Source organism: Pan troglodytes, chromosome 14, assembly GCF_028858775.2.
Source record: "Pan troglodytes isolate AG18354 chromosome 14, NHGRI_mPanTro3-v2.0_pri, whole genome shotgun sequence".
NCBI lineage: Eukaryota > Metazoa > Chordata > Mammalia > Primates > Hominidae > Pan > Pan troglodytes.
This window is the reverse complement of record NC_072412.2, coordinates 9,826,742-9,849,169: the sequence shown is the minus strand read 5'-3', so window position 1 is coordinate 9,849,169 and position 22,428 is coordinate 9,826,742. Positions and strand designations below refer to the sequence as shown.

Below are 22,428 nucleotides of genomic sequence, written 5' to 3'. Positions count from 1 at the left end.
AGACTCACAGACTTCACTGAGGTCCTCCCTGGTCTCTCTCAGGTCTTTGCCCTCAGCCCACAGGGACTCTTGTGTCTCTTTCAGCTACTCTGAAAACTTCTCTAGATTCCAGTTGGAGTCAGTTCCAGGCACCCACGATATAGCACCGAACTCACGAATTTCACTGACTTACTCCCCAGTCTCCCTCATGTTCTCATCCCCAGCCCTCAGGGACTCTTCTGTCTCTCTCAACTACTCTCCAACCATCTCCAGATTTCACCTGGAGTGAGCTTCCCACACCCAGGAATCACCTACAAACTCACGGACCTTACTGCAACCCTCCCCCATTTCTTTCACCTCTTCACCCCCTGCCTTCAGGGACTCTCCTGGGTCTCCCAGCTTCTCTCCAACCTTCCCCAGATTTCTGCCACAGTCAGCCCCAGGCACCCAGGACAACCCTAGACACTCACAGGCCTCACGAGACTATCTCCCTATGACCTGTACCTATACAGGGATGGCTCCCACGCATCCCTCAGTGACCCCAAACCCATCTCCTCTTACACTCAGACGCTCCCAGGGCCTGACAGCTACTCTCCGTTATTGTCCTTCTGTTCGAAGCCCTTGCCCATCTACTAGCCCACATGACGCAGTTACCTGGCCATTTCTCCACATTTCCGGTTTGGGCCCCACACCCAGCCGCACAAGAGCCCCTCCAGCATTCCGTCCTCACACGCAGGCCTGTCCATCTACTTGCTACTGTCACACTCTTGCCAGCAGAAGAGGCCCCTGTAATGGCCGATATCACCACCCAGTCTATCCTCACCCCACAGCTGTGCAGCGGGACCCTCCTGCTGGCCCACGTGGCTGCCAGAGCCCATGCTGGCACGACGCTCCAGCAGGTCGGCGTCCCTGCGGGCCACCCTACCGGTGACGTGGCTACAATGACCCCCCTTCCTGGCAGTGACACTGTTGATGTGAACCCCAGTTTCACATCTGTCATTTGTAAATAGGACCATTTTCCCTTTTCCCTCTCCCTTCCATTCACAGGACTTTTCATTCTCTCTGTTTCTGCCTCCGATTCAGATATTTACTCACCTTTTTCTCTCTCACTATGTCTGCCGTGGTCTCCATGAGAGTGCGCCACATAAGATTCCCCCATTAAAAGTCATGAATTGAGTGGCTTTTAGTATACCTGTGGTTGTGCACATTCAATTATAATTCGCAATCCATTGTAGAACGTCTTATCACCCCCGACCAGAGAAAAACCCTGTAGACATTAGTCACTCCTCATTCTGTCTCAAACCGTCAGGGCCTGATGGAAAGGCAGTTTCGTCTGTTGGGGACCCATTTCCTGCTTCTCCGTGGCGCGGTTTTTTTTTTTTTCCTGCCATAGATGCCTCACCTCTCCTTCCTCAAATCTCACCTTCCCCTCATGGGCCCTCTGTCTCCCTTGGGGTACACCTAGAGGCCCGAGGTTCACTGTAGGCTCTAACCGGGGACTCCAGGGTCCCTGAGGCCCAGCGGAAGGCCTGATGGGAAGACACTTTCGTCCTTGTGGAGGACCCAGTCCCCGCTTCTCCGCGGCTTGGTTTTTTTTTTTTCCTCTTGCCCAAGTTCCTCACCTTCCCCTCTTGTGCCTTCTGCACGCTTTGGGCTACCCCTAGCGCCTCGAGGCACACCCTGGGCTCGAACCATGGAAGCCAGCTTCCACAGGGCCAAGCGCAGTGGCTGACGGGAAGTCCTGTTCTTCCTTGGGGACCCGGGCTCTGCTTCTCTGTGGCGTTTTTTTTTTTTCTTTTCCCCAGGTGCCTCACTTTCCCGTCATGGGCTTTCTGCCCGCCTTGGGGTAACCCTAGCCGGCCAGAGGCGCACCCTTGTTTTGAGCCCGGGATGCTAGTGTCTCCGGGGCCCAGTGCAGGGCTTATGGGTAGGGACGTTCGTCCATGGGGGAGCCAGGCCCCACTTCTGCGCGGCGCAGTTTTTTATTTTGTTCTCTGCCCCAGGTGTCTCACCTTTCCCTCATGGGCCTTCTGTCTGTCTTGGGGTACCCCTAGCAGGCCGAGGCGCACGCTGGGCTCGAGCCAGCGATACCAGGGTCCCCGGGGTGCAGTGCAAGGGCTGATGGGAAGACAGTTTCTTCTGTGGGGGACCCAGGCCCCGCTTATCTGCTGCTCGGTTGTTTTTTTTTTCTCTGCCCCACGTGCGTCACCTTCCCCTCATGGGCCTTCTGCCCGCTTTGGGTACCCCTAGCGGCCTGACGCGCACCCTCATCTCGAACCAGGAATGCCAGGGTCCCCTGGGCCCAGCGCAAGGGCTGATGGGAAGACACTTTCGTCCGTTGGGGACCCAGGCTCCGCTTCTCTGTGGTGCAGTTTTTTTTTTTCTGCCACAGGTGCCTCACCTCTCCTTCCTCAAACCTCAACTGCCCCTCATGGGATTTCTGCCCGCCTTGTGGTACCCCTAGCGGGCCCGAGGCGCACCCAGGGCTCGAACCGGGGTATCCAGCGTCCACAGGGCCCAGCGCAGGGACTGATGGGAAGGCATTTTCATCCTTGGGGGACCCAGGCCCAGCTTCTCCTAGGCGCGGCTTGTTTTCTTTTTTTTTTCTGCCACAGGTTCCTCACCTCTCCTCCCTCAAACGTCAACTTCCCATCATGGGCTTTCTGCTCGACTTGGGGTATCCCTAGCGGCCCAAGGCGCTCCCTGGACTCGAACCATGGATGCCAGGGTCGCTGGGGCCCAACGCAGGGGCTGATGGGAAGGTACCTTCATCCGTGGGTACCCAGGCCCCGCTTCTCAAAGCTGCGGTTTTTTTTCTCTGCCCCAGGTGCCTCACCTTCCCCTCACTGGCCTTCTGCCTGCTTTGGGGTACCACGAGCAGGCCCGAGGCGCTCCCGGGTCTCCAATCAGGGTCGCCAGGTTCTCGGGGCTAGTGCAGGGGCTGATCGGAAGGCACTTTCATCAGTGGGGACCCAGGCCCGGCTTCTCCGAGGTGCTGATATATATATATATATATATATATTTTTTTTTTTTTTTTCTGCCACAGGTGACTCACCTCTCCTCCCTTAAATCTCGCCTTCCCCTCATGGGCTTTCTGGCTTCCTTAGGGTACCCTAGCATGCCGGAGTCTCTTCTGGTCCTTGAACTAGGGTCGCCAGAGTCCAGGGGGCCCAGCGCAGGGGCTGATGAGAAGGCACTTTCGTCTTTGGGAGACCCAGGCCCCGCTCCTCTTCCGCACGGTTTTTTTTTTTTTTCTGCCGCAGGTGCCTCACCTCTCTTCCCTCAAACCTCACCTTCCCCTCATGGGCCTTCTGCCCGCTTTGGGGTACACCTAGCGGGCCCGAGGTGCACCCAGGCCTAGAACCAGGGTCGCCTGGTTCCACGGGTCCCAGCTCAGGGACTGATGGGAAGGCACTTTTTTTCCATGGGAGACCCAGGCCCCACTTCTCCGTGGCACGGTTTCTTTTTCTTTTCTGCCACAAGTGCCTCACCTCTCCTCCCTCACAGCTCACCTTCCTCTCATGGGCTTTCCCCCGCGTTGGGGTACCCCTAGTGGCCCGAGGCTCTCCCTGAGCTCGAACCAGGGACTCTAGGTTCCCCGGGGCCCAGTGCAGGGGCTGATGGGAAGGCACTTTCATCCTTGGGGTACCCAGGTCCCACCTCTCCGCGGCGCGGGTTTCTTTTTTTTCTTTTTCTGTGACAGGTGCCTCACCTCTCCTCCCTCAAAACTCACCTTTCCCTCACGGGCTTTGTGTCCCCAAAGCCCCCTTTGGGGTGCACTTAGCGGTCGAGGCACAGCCTGAGCACGAACGAGGGACACTGGGGTCCCTGGGTCCCAGTGCAGGGACTGATGGGAAGACACTTTCGTCTGTGGGGCACCCAGGCCGTGCTTCTCCGCGGCGAAGTTTTTCTTTTTTCTCTGCCCCAGGTGCCTCACCTTCCCCTTAGGGGCTTTCTGCCCACCTTGGGGTACCCCTACTGTCCCAAGGCATACCCCAGGGTCAAACCAGGGACGCCAGGGTCCCCAGGGCCCAGCGAAGGGGCTGATGGGATGGCACTTTCATCCGTGGGGGACCCAGGCATTGCTTCTCGGCTGAACGTTTATTTTTTTCTCTGCCTCAGGTGCCTCACCTTCCCCTCATGGACCTTTTGTTCGCTTTGTGGTACCCCAAGCTGTCCCGAGGCGCACCCTGGGCTCGAACCAGGGTCGCCAGGGTCCACCAGGCCCAGCATAGGGCCTGATGGGAAGGCACTTTCATCCGTGGGGGACCCAGGCCCCGCTTCTCTGAGACGCGGTCCTCTTTTTTTTTTTTTTCTGCCCCTGGTGCCTCACCTCTCCTCCCACAAACTTCAACTTCCACTCATGGGCCTTCTGTCCAAGTTGGGGTACCCCTAGTCGCCTGAGGCACACCCTGGGCGTGAACCAGGGATGCCAGGGTCCCTGGGGCCCAGCGCAAGGGCTGATGGGAAAAAACTTTCCTCCCTGGATGACCCAGACACCGCTTCGCGGCGCATTTTTTTTTCTTCTTTGCCCCAGGTGTCTCACCTTCCCCTCATGGGCCTTCTGCCTCTCTGCGCCTGCGCCGGCGCTGTGGGCCTCTCTGCTCCTGCTCCGGCGCTGTGCGCCTTTGCGAGGGCGGAGCTGCGTTCTTCCCAGCACAGACAAGGAGAGTATCGCCAGGGCGGAGCTGAGTTCTCCTCTGCACAGACTTCAGAGATACAGCGAAGGTGGAGCAGTGTTCTCCTCAGCACAGACCCAGGCGGGCCGGGGGCACCGCGAGGGCGGAGCTGCGTTCTGCTCAGCACAGACCCGGGGGACACCGCTAAGGCAGAGCAGCGTTCTCCTCAGCACAGACCTTTGGGGCACTGCCTCGCTTTGGGACAACTTGGGAACGCATAGACGGTGAATAAAATCCTTCCCTTTTGCAGCCCTGAATAATCAGGGTCAGAGACCAGTTAGAAGGGCTCAGTGTGGAAAAGGGAAACCAAAAGCCCCTCTGAATCTTGCCAACCGAGGTTCTCCCCAGCCAAGCCGAGGCGGCCGCAGTGCGAGATCCACACCGCAGCCTCGGAAGACAAATGCAGCATTCCTAATGCAGACATGACACCCAAAATATGACACTCCCATTGCTCATGTAACAAGCACCTGTAATGCTAATGCACTGCCTCAATACAAAAATATTAATATAAGATCCGCAATCCCCTTGCTGCCATGCAGTCCTAAGACAGAGATCATAATAATCAACATTGACATAGTACAAACGTAGTAACGAGCCTAAGGTTAAGGTTGGTGTTAGGGTTAGGGGTTAGGGGTTAAGTTTAGGGTTAGGGGTTGGAGATAGGGGTTGGGGTCAGAGTTAAGAGTTAAGAGTCAACGTTTAGAGTTAGAGGTTAAGAGAGGTTAGGGGTTAGGGATAAGGGGTTAGGGTTGGATTAGTGTGAGGGTGAGGGTTGTGGTTAGGGGTTAGGCTTAGGGGTTACGGTTAAGGGTTAGGGTTAGGGGTTAGGGTTAGGGTCAGGGGTTAGGGGTCAGGGTCAGGGGTTAGGGATCAGGGTCAGGGGTCAGGGTCAGGTTCAGGGGTCCCACTCTTTGAGTTGTCCATTTACTCTGCTGACTGTTCCCTTTGCCATGCAAAAGCTGTTTAGTTTAATTAAGTCCCAGCTATTTATCTTTGTTTTTATTGCATTTGCATTTGGGTTCTTGGTCATGAAATCCTTGCGTACGTCAATGTCTAGAAGGGTTTATCCAGTGTTATCTTCTAGAATTTTTATAGTTCAGGAATTAGATTTAAGTTCTTAATCCATCTTGAGTAGATTTTTGTATAAGATGAGAGATGAGAATCCAGTTTTATTCCCCTACATGTGGCTCGCCAATTATCCCAACATCATGTGTTGAAAAGGGGGTCCTTTCCCCACTTTATGTTTTTGTTTACTTTGTCGAAGATCAGTTGGCTGTAAGTAATTGGGTTAATTTCTGGGTTCTCTCTTCTGTTCCATTAGTCTATGTTCCTATTTTTAAACCAGTACATTGGTGTTTTGGTAACTATGGCCTTATTGTACAGTTTGAAATCAAGTAGTGTGATACCTCCAGGTTCTTTTTGCTTAGGCTTGGTTTGGTTACATGGCTCTCTTTTGGTTCCATATTAATTTTAGAATTGTTTTTGTAATTCTGTGAAGAATGATGGTGGCATTCAGATGGGGATTGCATTGAATTTGTAGATTGCCTTTAACAGAATGGTAATTTTCACAATATTGGTTCTACCCATCCATGAGCATGGGGATGCATTTCCATTTGTTTGTGTCATCTATGACTTCTTTTCTTTCTTATTTTTTTTTTTCCAGAGGGAGTTTTGCTCTTGTCGCTGAGGTGGGAGTGCAATGGTGTGATCTCGGCTCACTACAACTTCTGCCTCCCGGGTTCAAGCGATTCTCCTGCCTCAGCTTCCCGAGTAGCTCGGATTATAGGCATGTGCCACCGTGCTTGGCTCCATCTATGATTTCTTTCAGTAGTGTTTTGTAATTTTCATTGTAGCGGTCCTTTGATTCCTTTGCTAGGTATATTCCTAAGTTTTGTTTTTTTGTTGTTGTTGTTTGTCGCAGCTATTGTAAAAGGGGTTGAGTTCTTGATGTGATTCTCTGCTTGGTAGCTGTTGATGTATGGAAGAGCTACTGATTTGTGTCCATTAATCTTGTATCTGGAAACTTTGCTGAATTCTTTTATCAGTTCTAGGAGGTTTCTAGAGGAGTCCGTAGGGTTTTCTAGGCAAAAGATTATATCATCAGCAACAAGGGACAGTTTGACTTCCTCTTTACCGATTTGGATTTCCTCTATTTCCTTCTTTTGTCTGATTGCTCTGGCTAGGATTTCCAGTACTATGTTGAAGAGGAGTGGTGAGAGTAGGCTCCTCGTCTTGTTCCAGTTCTCAAAGGGAATGCTTTCACCGTTTCCCCATTCAGTATTATGTTGGCTGTGGGTTTGTCATAGATGGCTTTTATTACATTAAGATATGTCCCTTGTATGCCTATTTTGCTGAGAGCTTTAATCATAAAGCAATGCTAGATTTTGTCAAATGTTTTTTTCTGCACCTGTTGATATAATCATATTAGTTTTTTTAAATTCTGTTTATTTGGTGTATCACACTTATTGACTTGCATCTGTGAAACCACTCCTATATCATTGGTATAAAACCCACTTGATCATGGTGGATTATTTTTTGATATGTTGTCGGATTCAGTTAGATAGTATTTTGTTAAGGATTTTGGCATCTGCGTTCATCAAGGATATTGGTCTGTAGTTTTCTTTTTTGGTTATGTCCTTCCATGGTTTTGGTATTAGGGTGATGCTGGCTTCATAGAATGAATAAGGGAGGGTTTCTTCTTTCTCTGTCTTGTGGAATAGTATGAAAAGATTGGTATCATCTCTTCCTTGAATGAAAGAAGACATTCTTTGAATGTCTGGTAGAATTCTGCTGTGAATCTGTCTGGCCCTCCGCTTTTTTTTGCTGGTAATTTTAAAATTACCATTTCAATCTTGCTGCTTGCTTTATTGGTCTGCTTGGGGTATCTAATTCTTCCTGATTTAAGCTAGGAGAGTTGTATTTTTCCAGGAATTTATCCAACTCTTCTATGTTTTGTAGTTTATGTGCCAAAAGGAGTTCATAGTACCCTTGAATAATCTTTAATATTTCAGTGGTGTCAGTTGTAATATCCCCTGTTTCATTTCTTAGTGAGGTTATTTGGATTTTCTCTCTTCTTTCCTTGGTTAATCTTGCTAATGGTCTATCAATTTTATTTATCTTTTCAAATAGCCAACTTTTTGTTTTATTTATGTTTTGTATTTGTTGTTGTTGTTGTTGTGTCAATTTCATTTAGTTCTGCTCTGATCTTTGTTATTTCCTGTGTTTGCTGGGATTGGGTTTGGCTTGTTCCTGCTTCTCTAGTTCCCTGAGATGTGAACTTAGATTGTCTGTTTGTGCTCTTTCAGACTTTTTGATGTAGGTTTTTAGGACTACAAACTTTGCTCTTAGCAGTGCCTTTGCTGTATCCCAGAGGTCTTGATAGGTTGTGTCATCCAGTTCGAAGAAATTTTTTACATTTCCATCTTGATTTCATTTTTCACCCAATGCTCATTCTGTGAGGAACAACCAAATTGTTTTCCGCAGCAAGGGCATCATTTTCTATTCCTAGCGGCCAGATCATGAGGGCTCCAACTTCTCCACCTCCTTAGCAACATTTATTTTCTGTGTCATTGTTATGAAAGCCTTACTTGTGGATGCAGAGTGGCATGAATGAAGTCAATTAACACGTTTATTACCTCACAGAATAGTCACCTTTTTGTGTGCATGGGTGGGATAAGAAAACTTAACTCTATCCCCTGTGACGGAATAGTGGCCATTCCAGCTGCTCCAGGCTCCAGCAGAGGAAGACCGGGGTATGTGGCCCCACCAGGGTGACCCTCAGGCCTGGCGCGCACGCATTCCAGAGGCCACCCAAACCATGCTCCGCCATCTGGGCGCCCAAGCTGCCATCGCCCTCTGTGTGCAGGCAGCAGCTGCCTGGCAACCCCCGAGCCCGCTCGCGCTCCTAGCATCACAGAAGCAGGGCCACGTGTCCCAGTGGCTGCAGCCAAGCCAGGCATTCTGCCCTGCGGCAGCAGGTGCACAGGAGCGAGAACTGAGAACCCACCGCTCAACCCCACACGAGGTGACTGCCGAGTGCCCATACAAATGGCTCCGATCTGCCTCAGGTGGAGGAGTGGTCGGGAGGCACGGCCTGGGGGCCCTCAGGCTGGGCGCGCTGGCGATCCCAAGGCCGACCAGGCCATGCACCTCCAGCCCGCCTGGGCACCCCAGCTGCAGCCGCCTTCTGCGTGCAGGCAGCAGCCTCCAGGCAACTCCCGAGCCCGCCCACACTCCCCACATCTCGGAAGCAGGGCCAAATGTCCCTGTGGCTGTGGCCAAGCCAGGCGGTCTGTCCTGCAGCAGCTGCACAGGGGCGGGAACCGGCCCTCAGCCCCATCCCCGGTGGCTGCAGAGGGCCCCTGGATAGAGATCTGGAGCTCTGACAGAGGAGGAGCCGGGCCGGGGCAGGGTCTGGCAGGCTCTCAGGCCAGGGGCACCCGCGATCCAGAGGCCGCCCGGGGCATGCTCCACCACCTGGGCGCCCAGCTACAGGCGCCGGGCGACTCCCAAGCTGGCTGGCGCGCCCAGCCGCGCAGAACCGGGGCTAGATGTCGCCGTGGCTGCGACCAAGCCAGGCGGTCTGCCCAGGGGCGGCTGCACCGGGGCAGGAACGGACCCTCAGCCCCATCCCCGGTGGCTGCAGACGGCCCCTGGGGCGGCCCCCATCTCTCTTCGGAGGAGGAGAGGGGCGGGAGTCACGGCCAGGCGGGCCCTCAGGCGGGAAGGAATGCACGCCTGCGATTCCGGGACGTCCCGCGACAGCCCAGGAGAACCCGCAAGCCAGCGGCGCCTGTTTCTCTGTGTGATTCTTTAAGGAACCACCAAACTGTTTTCCACAGCAAGTGCATCATTTTCTCTTCCTAGCAGCCAGTTCATGAGGGCTCCGGTTTCTCCACCTCCTTAGCAATATGATTTTCTGTGTCGTTGTTATGAAAGCCTTACTAGTGGATGCAAAGTGGCATCTCATTTGGGTTTTGCCTTGCATTTTATTAATGAATAATGGTGTTTAGCATCTTTTCTTTTCCTTCTTAGACATTTGTGTATCTTCTTTGGAGAAATGTCTGTTCAAGTCCTTTGCCTGTTTTTTAATTGGGATCTTAGAAATTCTGTTGTTGAGTTGAGGGATATTAAGCTTTTATCAGATACACATTTTGATTTTATCAGATACATATTTTCTCACATATTATGGGTTGTCTTTTCACTCCCTTGATAGTATCCTTTGATGCATAAAGGGTTTTTTATTTTGATTAAATCTAATTTTCGTGTATTTTCTTTTGTTATCTGTGCTTTTCGGTCATATTTCAAAATACACTTAAAACTCAAAGGTCATAAATGTTTACCGTGTGTTTTCTTCTAAGAATTACATATTTTTAGTCCTTACATTTAAGTCTTTTATTAATTTAGAATTAATTTTTGTATATACTGCAAGGTAGGGGTCTAACTTCTCTCTTGTGCACTGACATCCAGCTGTTGAAGAGACTGTTCTTTCCTCTCTTGACTAGACTTGGCCACCTTGTTGAACAGTCATTGACCATATATGTGCGGACTAACTTGTAGGATCTCAAATCTGTTCTATTGTATTGGTCTGAAAGTCTATTGGTCTTATTCCAGTACCACACTCTCTTGATTACTGTAGATTTGTAGTAGGCTGTGAAACTGAAAAACGTGAGTTTTCCAGTGTTCTTTTTCAAGACTGTTTTGTCTGTCAGATCCTTTGAATTTTTGTATGATTTTAGAATAAGTTTCTTTGTTTCTGCAAAAATGCCTTTGGGATTTTGATGGTATTGCATTGAATCTGTAGATTACTTTAGATGGTATTGTCATCTTAACAATATTGTCTTACAACCCGTGAACACAGAATGTCTTTCCACTTATTTCCACTCTCTTTAGTTTTTTTGCAGCAATGTTTTGTGTATACCACCATGGTTAGATTTATGCCTGAATAACGTATTCTTTGATGTCATTATAAATGGAATTTTAAAAATGTTTTCATAGTTCTTTACAACTATATAGAAATATAGCTCATTTGCCTATGTTTGTTTGCATCCTGCCTCTTTTATTAGTTATAATCGGTTTTGTGTTTTGTTTGGAGCTTTATACCCATAAGATCATGTGTAGATACAATTTTACACCTATTTTTTATTTCTAATTTAGATGCCTTTTATTTCTTTGTCTTGCCTAATTGCTCTGGCTAGAACTGCCAGTGCTACGTTGAATACAAGTGGCAAATGCACCATCCTTTTCTTCTAGATGTTAGGAAAACAGCTTTCAGTGTTTCATCATTGATCATGATATTAACTGTTGGGTTTTTGTACATCCCATTGTCATGTTGCAGAAGATCTCTTCTATGCCTAGTTTATTGAGTATTTTTATTATAGAAGGGTGTTGTATTTCATCAATGTTTTCTCTGCATCAATTGAAATAATCACGTGCTTATTCATTTTACTGTTACAGCATATTACACTGACTGATTTTTTTATATGTTGAACCACCCTTGCATTTTGGGGATAAATCTCAAAGGGTGATAGTTTACAATCGTTTGATTATACAGTATTGCTGCTAGTATTTTGCTAGTATTGCTAGTATTTTGCTGAGATTTTTGCTTATATATTCATAAGGGATATAGTGCTGTATTTCTCTCTTTTGTGCTCTCTTCGTCTTTGGTATAAGGATAATGCTGTTATCAAAAAATGAATTAGCAAGTATTCCTTCTTCATATATTTTGTCAGAAGAGTTTGAGAAGAAATGGTATTAATTTTTCTTTAAATGTTCGGTTGACTCACCAGTTAATGCAGCTATTTGGTCATAAATCTTTCTTTGTTAATCGCTTTCGATTAGTAATTCAATCTCCTAGGTTATAGGTCTATTCAGATTTTCTGTTTCTTCTTGAGCCACTTTGGTAGTTTGTGTCTTTCTAGCGATTCATCCATTTCATCCAGGGCACCTAATTTGTTGCTAGACAGTTGTTCACAGTATACTCCTGTAATCCTTTTGTATTTCTGTAAAGTTGGTAGTAATGGCTCTGCTTTCATTTATTATTTTAATAATTAGTCTTCCATCTTTTGCTCAGTCAATATAGTGAAAGCCTTGATCTTTCAAAGAATCTACATTTTTTCATTCTACTGCTCTCCAACCTTCTATTTTATTGATTTATGCTCTAATTATGCTCTTTATTATTTCTTTCCTTCTGCTAGCTTTGGATTTAGTCTTCCACCTGGATTTATTTTGGGAGTGATATTGATGTAACTTCATGGAAATAATACTAGATAGAAAGTTAGAGGATAGATTCTCTATCTGATGAGAGTTTGGGGCAAGTCGAGTACCAGGTTACCAAGTTTTATTTTTTTCTCTGACCCAAAAAACAATTTGGCAGCCGGTGAGAAACTCTCACAGCTCTGGATGTGAGTTTAGGATACTGCATTTCTACCATTCAATTTCTTACTACTTTTTTGCACAGGGATCATGGCACAAATTGCAGTTTCCACCCTGCCCATGGAAGATGAGGAGTCCATGGAAGATGAGGAGTCCATTGAAGATGAGGAGTCTGTTGAAGATGATTCCGTGGAGAGCAGGATGGTGGTGACATTTCTCATATCAGCTCTCGAGTCCATGGTGAGACCTTCTGTTCTAACATGATATAATTGGGTAGAACTGGGTGGTAGATAAGGTTGATTTGTTTTTGTAGAACTTATAATTTTATGATTTGTAGTTCTAATGAGTAGATCTTTTTCTGGAATAGTAGTTATGGTCAAACACTTCTAACCAAATGTGCCATGTTGTCCAGTCTGGTCTCAAAATATGGGGCTCAAGAGACCTGCCCACCTTGGCCTCCCAAAATACTGGGATTACAGGTGTAAGCCCCTGAATCTGGCCAGATATTTTTCTTTTTATGGCTGAATAATACTCTGTGTATGTATATATTACATTTTCTTTATCTATTCACCTACTGATGGGCATTAGGTTTGGGCTACCTTTTGGCCACTGTGAATAATGCTGCTGTTAATCGGGTGTACAAATACCTGTTTGAGTCCCTGCTCTCAGTTCTTTTGGTTATATACGCTTAAAGGGTGTTGATGGATCATATAATTCTATGCTTCATATTTTTAAGGAGCTGCTAAACCATTTTCCACAGTGGGCTGTACCATTTTACGTTCCAAAAAGCAATGCATACAGCTTCCAATTTCTCTATAGCACTGCTGACAGTTAATATTTTCTGTTTATGTATTGTATTTTTATAGTGTTTGAAATTAATCTGAGGCTTTTTGCTGATACCAAAATATTAGGAAAGGTTTTCCAAAAATAATACTGCTTATTATAAAGGATTTTACGTGTTACTTGATGCCCTGTGATCTGTTTTCTAAGTAAGAAGAGGAAATTCTTGGCTGGGCACAGCGGCTCATGCCTGTAATCCTAGCACTTTTGGAGGCCGAGGTGGGTAGATCACCTAAGATCAGGAGTTCAAGACCAGCCTGGCCAACATAGTGAAACCCAGTCTCCACTAAAAAAAAAAAAAAAAAAACAAAATTAGCTCGGTGTGGTGGGGGGTGCCTCTAATCCCAGGTATTCGGAAGGCTGAGGCAGAGAATTGATTAAACCCATAAGGCAGAGGTTACAATGACCGAGATTGCACCACTGCACCCCAGCCTGTGTGACAGAGCGAGAGTCCATCTCAAAAAAAAAAAAAAAAAAAGGAAAGAAAGAAGAGGAACTTCTCTCCATCCAGCCTCATTCCACTGCACCAACTCTTCTGTGTCGGGTTGTGCAGGGGAGAAAAGGAGCTTGGCAACTCTTTGCTGTGTTGAGTTGTGGTAGCCCATCACTGGGTTGTAAAGTGCCTTGCCTCCTTTCCTCCCCTCCTTTTTTGTGAGACAGAGTCTCACTCTGTCGTCCAGGCTGAGGTGCAGTGGTGCGATCTCTGCTCACTGCAACCTCAGCCTCCTGGGTTCAAGTGATTCTCCTGCCTCAGCCTCCCAAGAAGCTGGGACTACAGGCACATGCCACCACACCTGGCTAACTTTTTTTATTTTTAATAGAGACAGGGTATCACCATGTTGGCCAGGCTGGTCTTGAACTCCTGACTTCAGGTGATCCACCCACCTTGGCCTCCCAAAGTGCTGGGGTTAAAGGCATGAGACACTGCGCCCGTCCACCTCCTCTTTTACTTGGGAGAAATGCACAGATTCTGGGTGCCATGTGCATTTGTTTTGGGAGTGATAATTGATCTAACTTATGGAAATAATACTAGATAGTTAGCGGATGGATTCTGTATCTGATGAGAGTTTTGGGCAAAACGAATTCCTAGTTTCTGAGTCTTATTTTTCCCCTGATTTAAGAAAACTGTGAACTATCCAGCCGGTAAAAATCTCTCACAGCTCTGGATGTGAGTTTAGGACACTGGATTTCTACCACTCATTTTCTTACTACTTTTCTTGCGCAAGGATCATGGCACAAGTTGCAGTTTCCACCCTGCCCATTGAAAATGAGGAGTCTGTTGAAGATGAGGAGTCCTTGGAGAGCAGGATGGTGGTGACATTCCTGTCAGCTCTCGACTCCATGGTCAGACCTTCTGTTCTCACATTCTGCAGTTCGGTAGGACTGGGCGGTAGATAAGGTTGATTTGTTTTTGTAGAACTTACAATTTTGTGATTTTTAGTTCTAATGAGTAGACCTTTTTCGTGAATAGTAGTTACGGTCAAACACCTCTGACCAAATGTGCATGTGGAGTTTCTACACTGATTTTCAGACAATCTGGATCCCAACTGGGTATCCCAAAATTCCATCCTGACACTCCCTGGAGTTAGTGCAGACCCCGCAGGATGGGAGCTCAGTCCCAGGAGTCTACCCTCACTCCACATGCCAATTGCAAGTCTTGGGTTGTTACATGTAGTTTTGACCAACCAGTTAGAAAACAGGGTTTCATGACCCCCATTGGTGGGTGGAATCATTTGCTCGGACAGATTGCAGAACTCAGAAAAACAGATTGTTTTCTTTTTTTTCTGAGATACAGGGTCTCAGTCTGTTGCCAGGCTGGAATGCAGTAGTGTGATCAAAGCTCACTGTAGCATGGGACTCCTGGGCTCAAGTGATCCTCCCACCTCAGCCTCCCAAATAGCTGAGATTATAGGCCTGTACCAGCATATCTGGCTATGTTCTTTTACTTTTTGTAGAGATGGGGTCTTGTTATGTTGCCCAGGCTGGTCTCAAATTTCTGGGCTCACGTGATCCTCCCACCTCAACTTCACAAAATGCTGGGATTATGGGCATGAACCATTGCATCTCACCAATTTACTTTCTTTTACTGGTTCATTTCAAAGGCTAAATCTCAGAAACAGCCAGTGAAAGAGATGTACATGCTGGGCACAGTGGCTCATGCCTGTAATTTCAGCACCTTGGGAGACTGAGGCGGGAGCATCGCTTAAGTGCTCAGGAGATTAAGACCAGCCTGGGTAACAAGGTGAAAATGCATCTCTACAAAAAGATTTTTCTAAAAATTAGCCAGGCACAGTTATCTATAGTTATAGCTACTCAGTGCCTATAATTCTAGCTACTCAGGAGGCTGAGGTGAGAGGATGAGAGGATGGGGCTTGAGATACGGAGGCATAGTTCGCAGTGAGCCACGATTGTGCCATGGCACTCTAGGCTGGGAGACAGAGCCAGACTCTGTCTCAAAAAAAAAAATAAAACCACACAGGGCAAGGTATGTCGAGAGGGGTACAGAACTTCCATGTCCTCTATTGTGCATGTTACCTTCCTGGTATCTCCCTTGTGTTCAGCAACCCAGACATTCTCCAACTCCAGTTGTTGAGGGCGCTTATGAACGCTTCATTATGCAGGCATGATTGATGAAGTCATTGACCATTGGTGATTAAGTCAGTCTTCGGCCACTATTTCTTCCTGGAGCCCAGGGGGTGAGGCTGACAGTTCCAAGCCTCTAGTCACATGGTTTGTTCTTCTGACTACAACCACCCCTTTTTCTGAAGCTGTCTAGGAGCTTTCAGTCACCCAGTCATCTCAGTAACATCACCAAATGCATTCTTACTATGGTGATCCCAAAGGTCTTAGAGGCTCTTGTGTTAGAAACCTGGGACTAAGACCAAATATTGAAACAGAAGATGCCCCATCACCTTCATCACCAAGGCCTTTATAAGAGCTTGAGAAGCTCTGTGCCAGGATGAGGGGCAGAAACCAAATGTGTATTTCTTTTGTTTTCTTTTGAACACAGAGTCTCTGTTTCACCCAATCTGGAGTGCAGTGATGGTGTTGTAGCTAACTGCAGCCTCAACGACCTGTGCTCAAGCAATTCTCCCACCTCAGCCTTCCAAGCATCTGGGACTACAGGTGCACACCATCCATGCCCAGCTAATTTTTGTATTTTTTTTTGTAGAGATAGGATCTTGTTATGTTGCCGAGGCTGGTCTTGAACTCTGGGGCTAAAGCGATCCTTTCACCACAACCTCTGAAGTAGCTGAAACTACAGATGCATACTACCATGCCCAGCTAATTTTTTCTTATTTCTTTTTGTTGTTTAATTGAGGGGGTCTCGCTGTGTTTCCCAGGCTGGTCCTGAAGTTTTGGCCTCAAGCGTTTCTCCTGCTTTGAACTCCTAAACTGTTGGGATTATGGTTGTGAGCCACGGCCTCTGTGTCCAGCAATCACAAGAGGTCTTTATAAGTGAAAGAGGGAAGTAAGAGAGTCCGAATTGAAGGAGATTTGATGATGGAAGCACAGGTCACAGAGGGAGATTCGAATATGCTTTGCTTCTGGCTTTGAAGATGCAGTTAGGGGCCATGAGCCAAAGAATAGGAGTGGCTTTATAGATTTGTGGTGTATTAAGCCACTCAATGTAGGGTAGTTTGTAACAGCAGCAAGAAGAAATGAACATGAAGCCAGAATTGGTGGCCCACACCTATAATTCCAGCTATTTAGGAGGCTGAGGCAGGATGGTTGCTTTGGCCCAGGAGTTCACGATAAGTCTGGGCAACAAAATGATACCCTGTCTACATGGAAAAAAAAAAAATTAGCGGGTGTGGTGGCATGCACTTGTAGTCTTAGCTACTAGAGGCCCTGAGGCAGGACAATTTCTTGACCTAGGAGCTCCAGGTCTCAGTGCATTGTGATCGTGCCATGGCACCCCAGTCTGAGTGACACAGCGAGATTATATCTTAGAAAAAAAAAAGAAAAAAGAAATGAGTGAGCATGGCAGGAATAGGGACAGATAGCAATATTAAATAGAGTGGTCAGGGTTGGCCTCCTAAGTGAAAATTGAGCAAAGACTTGAAGGAGGGGAAGGAGCTGGCCAAGGTACTGAGGGAAGAGCATTGTAGGCAGAAACAACAGAATAAAGATGCTAAGAGGGAACTCCGTGGTGTGTCTGAAGCTCAGGAAAGAGGTCTGTGGAGTAGAGAGAGGGAGAGAAGTAGGGAAGGAGGCCAGGGAGTTGTTGGACTCAGATCAGTACAGATTGTGTAAGCCCTGGGAGGCTATTGCTGGGGCTTTGGTTTTTATTCTGTCTGATATGAGAGATGCGGAAGGGTTCTGAGCAGAGAGGTGACACGAACTGTCTACTGATTTAAAAGCATCCCATGGCAGCTGAGTTGAGAAAGATTGTGGGAAGATTTGGGTAGAAGCAGGGAGGCCATGCTGTGGCAACCTCCAGGTGGGAGATGATAGTGGTTCTGACCAGGGCCCTGGCAATGGTGAGAGATGGTTGATTCTTGTTGAAATACTAAGTAATTTTAAAAAATACCACTACTGCTTTTCCCAATTATATGAAGTATGGGATGCTAGATTACAGAAATCTTAAGTCCGGCCAGGTGCAGTGGCTTATGCCCAGAGCTTCAGCACTTTGGGAGGCAGAGATGGGAGAATGGTTTGAGTCCAGGAGTTTGAGACCACCCTGGGCAACACAGCTAGACCTCCTGTCTATGCAAATAAAAATTAATAAAATATAATTATCCCGGCATAGTGGTATTTTCCTGTAGAACCTGTTACTTAGGTTGTTGAGGTGGGCAGATCTCTTGAGGGCGGGAGTTTGAGGCCAGCTTGGGCAACATAGCAAGGCTCCTCTTTCTACAAAAAAAAAAAAAAAAAAAATTAACTGGGTGTTTTGGTGCTCATCTGTAGCCGTAGCTATGGTGAGGGTGAGGCAGGAGGATCCCCGGAGCCCAGGAGATCACGGCTGCAGTTAGCTATGAGTGCACCCCTGCATTGCAGCCAGAGTGACAGAGTGAGACCCGGTCTCAGAATACAGATACAAGTAAAGAAATCTCAGCTCAGAGCAGTCTGTTTGTCACTATGCAGCCTTTGCAACCCCATAGCTGCGCGATTGGGTTTGTGTTGCTGGAGGTGAGGAGACCCGTGCCCAGGTGTTGTTGCCTGTCTAATCAGTTCATTTTAAAATATATTAATGAAATTTATTTCATCATACTTTATGGCCTCATACCTGAGTGGTTTTTTGAATTCTCCTTTGAATAGCTTGTAACTATTCAAACCTCTTATTGGTTCTATAATTAATTCTTTATCTAATTAGCTTTTTAAAAATCAGAATTGATATTAGACTAATCAGTTATTAATGAGGAGATGAAATTGAGTTGTTTGTACACTTTATCTAAGATAGTGTTATATTGGCTAACTCAAATCAGTAGTTCAGCAAATGCAGAATCAGAGCTTCTTCAGCGTGGAACTGTCTTGTGGTTCTTGAAGATGCCATTTCTTTCTTTCTTTTTTTTTTTTTTTTGAGACAGCATCTTCCTCTGTCACCAGGCTCGAGTGCAGTGGCACAATCTCAATTCACAGCAACTTCTGCCTCCCAGGTTCAAGCATTTCTTTTGCCTCAGCCTCTGAAGTAGCTGGGACTACAGGCACATGTCACCATGCCCGGCTAAGCTTTGTATTTTCTGTAGATACGGGGTTTCAGCATGTTGGACAGGCTGGTCTTGAACTCCTGACCTTGTGATCCACTGGCCTTGGACTCCTAAAGTGCTGGGATTACAGGTGTGAGCCACCGTGCCTGGCCTCTTTTTTCAGTCTTTAATAAACTGCTGCCATCATTTCAGACCACTTGCTATTTTAGGCACTTAGAAATTTTTCACTGGAATTCATGTAAAGAAAGACCATGGATGTTTGTACTGGATTTAGTATTCATCCTTCGACTGCATGACTCACCCCTAGTGCCATAATTTTACTAATGAATTTTTCAGATACTACTCAGCTGGCCACTGAACCTAACCAGCAACCCACCCTCAACCATTCAGTGGTCTTTTGTTCTTCTCTGTTCCTCCTGAATGTTGATTACTCTCAGAAGGTGATAAAAACTTGGATTTCTTTTTTTTCTTTCTAGAGACAGGGTTTTGTTCTGTCACCCAGGCTGCAGTGCGGTGGCATGATCATGGTTCACTGCAGCCTGAAACCCCGGGCTCAAACAGTCCTCCCACCTCAGCCTCCCAAGTAGCTGGGACTACATACATTTGCCCCTATGCCCAGCTAACTTCTTTATTTTTTACTGTACAGATGGGATCTTGCTGTGTTGCTCAGGATGTTGTCAGACTCCCGGCCTCAAGTGATCATTCTGCCTCAGCTTCCCAAAGTGCTTGGATTATATGTAGGTGGGAGCCACCTGTGTTCAATGCCCATTTTCTTTTTCTTTCTTTCTTTTGGAGACGGACTCTCACTCTGTCATGCAGGCTGGAATGCAGTGGTGTGATCTCAGCTGACTGCAACCTCCACCTCCCTGGTTCAAGCAACTCCCCTGCCTCAGCCTCCCGACTAGCTGGAATTACAGGCACATGTCACCACTCTCAGCTAATATTTTTGTATTTTTAGTAGAGACAGGGTTTCAGTATGTTGGCCAGACTGGTCTCGAACTCCTGAAATCAGGCAATCCACCCACCTTGGCCTCCCAGTGTGCTGAGATCAGAGGCGTGAGTCACCACGCCATGCCCAGCCATTTTTAAAATAATAACGTTACTGAAATATGATTAACGTATCATGCAATTCATTTATCAAAGTACGCAATTCAGGCCAGGTGCAGTGGCTAATTCCTATAACGCTAAGACTTTGGGCACCTGAGGCAGGTGGATCGCTTGTGTTCAGGAGTTTGCGACTAGCCTGGGCAACATGGCAAAACAGCATCTCTAGCAAAAATACAAAAATTAGCTGGGTGTGGTGGCTCATGCCTGTAGTCCCAACTACTTGGGGGACATGAGACTGGAAGATCATTTGAGCCCAGAAGCCATAGGTTGCAGTGAGACCAGATGGCACCACTGCACTACAGCATGGGTGACAAAAGGAGACCCTGTCTTTAAATAACTAAAGATAAAAAGAAAGTATACAATTGAGTGGTTTTTAGAATATTCAAGAAGCTGTGCATCCATCACCACAGTCTTTCTTAGAAGTGATTACCCACTTGTGAGTTACCCACTTATGAGTGAGAAACCCTCACCTCTTAGCCGCTACCTCCTATGTACCCCATGTTCATAGGCAACCACTGATTTATTTTCTGTCATTGTAGTTTTGCCTAATCTGGACCTTTTATAGAAATAGAATTGTACAATGTGTGATCTTTTGTAATTTGCTTTTTTTTCTCTTAGCAGAATGTTTTCAAATTTCTTTCATGTTATAGTGTGTATCAGGATTTCTTTCCTTTTGTAGCTGAGTAATAGTTTATGTTTATCCATTCATTAGTTGATGGACATTTGTGTTGTTTTTGCGTATTCACCATCATGAGTCAGGCTGCTATGAACACTCGTACGTAAGTTTTAGTGTGAACATATATTTTTATTTCTCTTGGATTTACACTCAGGAGTGAAATTGCTGCATTATGTGATTACTATACATTTAGTCTTTGAGAAACTGCCACGTTGCTTTTCAAAGTGGTTACACTGGTCAGGCACAGTGGATCACACCTTTAATCTCAGATATTTGAGACGCTGAGTTTGGAGGATTTTCTTAGCTCGGGAGTTCAGGACAACCCTGGGCAACATAGGGAAACAATGTCTTGATTTTTTAAAAAAATCAAATGCCAAGAAAACACCCAAATTGATTACACCATTTTACGTTCCCACCAGTCATGTATGTGAGTTCCAATTATTCCAATTGTCACCAACTTTTTTTTTTTTTGAGACAAAATCTTGCTCTGTTGCCCAGGCTGGAGTGCAGTGACATGAACATGGACAGTGCAGCTGTGACCTTCCAGGCACAAGTGATCCTCTCACCTCAGCCTCCTAAGTAGCTGGGACTTACAGGTGCATGCTATCATGTGCAGCTGATTTTTACAGTTTTTGGTAGAAATGGGGTGTTGTCATGTAGCCCAGGTTTGTGTCAAACTCCTGAGCTCAAGCGATCTGCCTGCTTCAGCTTCCGGAAGTGCTGAGATTACAGGTGTGTGCCACCATGCCCGACTGGTGTAACCACTTTGGAAAGCAGCCACTGTGCCCGGCCTTCACCAGTATACCAATATTTGTTAATATCGTTTTATTTTTTACAATTTTTCCATTTTTAAAAACTTATTCTTTTACCTGTATTATTGATTATAATGAACAACGAATAATTTTGTAGTAGAGTTGAGTCCCCCCAAAAAGGATTTATTGTTTAACTGAAGTAGTTTTTTTTTAAACCTGGATATATATTTTTTCATTTTCACTTTATTTTTAGTGTTTATTTTTAAAAATTATTCATATGTATTTTTATTTTAATAGGTGTTTGAGAAACAGGTGGTGTTTGGTTCCATGAATAAGTTCTTCAGTGTTGATTTCTGAAATGTAGTACCCCTCATTACTCATTAAATTATATATTAAGTCATTATAAAATCATTAATAAACCAAGGACTTTAGTAAAATGGGAATTTTATTTTAACTTGCAACCTGGGACATAAACGTCAAAAAAATTAGAGAAATTACCACATTAAGGTTTTAAAATCTTGAACTGAAAAATGAAAACCTTGGTGCACCTAAGAACCACCAGCCCACTGGTCAAAGTGAACAAAACTAAATGAAAAAATAAAACCAAGAAAACCAAACTCAGGATTATTAGGTATTCTGTAATGCTATTTTATCTTTGGACTCACAGAAAATAGTTATTATTATTATTACTATTATTATTATTATTTTGATATGGAGCCTCACTCTGTCACCCAGGCTGGAGTGCAGTGGCGCAATCTTGGCTCACTGCAACCTCTGCCTCCTGGGTTCAAGTGATTCTCCTGCCTCAGCCTTCAGAGTAGTTGGGATTACAGGCAGGTTCCACCATGCCTGGCTAACTTGTATTTTTGGTAGAGACAGGGTTTCACCATGTTGGCCAGGCTGGTCTGAAACTCCTGATCTCAAGCAATCTGCCTACCTCAGCCTCCCAAAGTGCTGGAATTACAGGCATGAGCCACTGTGCTCAGCTGAAAATAGTTAATTTTATGTATATTCCAAGTCAGAATACATCCTATTTTTGAATATTTGATGACTTCAGGATACTATATTAACTCTTAATTGAATTAATACAAGTTTAGGTGTAAAGATGATGTTTACGTTGACAAAAATTATTAATGTTTTACATATATGAAAGTAACAATATCATATATTTTTCATACTTGTAGAATACTTTGAAATCTATTATTAGCGAATATTTTATATTCATTTTGGGTTTTCACATTATTGTTAGATCCAGAGAAAAGTAATATTTTGTGAATACTCAAATCATAAACATTTTGCTGGATGCATTCATAGATACTTTATTTTAAAAGTACACTAATTGAAGTTTTACACCATTTTATGATTCATCA

At 45.8% G+C, this 22,428-nt stretch overlaps 1 protein-coding gene across 1 annotated transcript; it reads left to right on the top strand.

Annotated features, from left to right (window-relative positions):
- The first annotated feature begins 8,751 nt into the window (after window positions 1-8,751).
- On the top strand, window positions 8,752-9,524 carry LOC112208037 (uncharacterized). Its single transcript, XM_063791902.1, has one exon. It carries the CDS (start codon window positions 8,802-8,804, stop codon window positions 9,522-9,524), a length of 723 nt encoding a protein of 240 aa, XP_063647972.1. The 5' UTR covers window positions 8,752-8,801.
- Window positions 9,525-22,428: the final 12,904 nt, after the last annotated feature.

Coding starts and splice junctions, on each gene's coding strand:
- LOC112208037 (XM_063791902.1), top strand. CDS start 8,802: ATGCACCTCCAGCCCGCCTGGGCACCCCAGCTGCAGCCGCCTTCTGCG.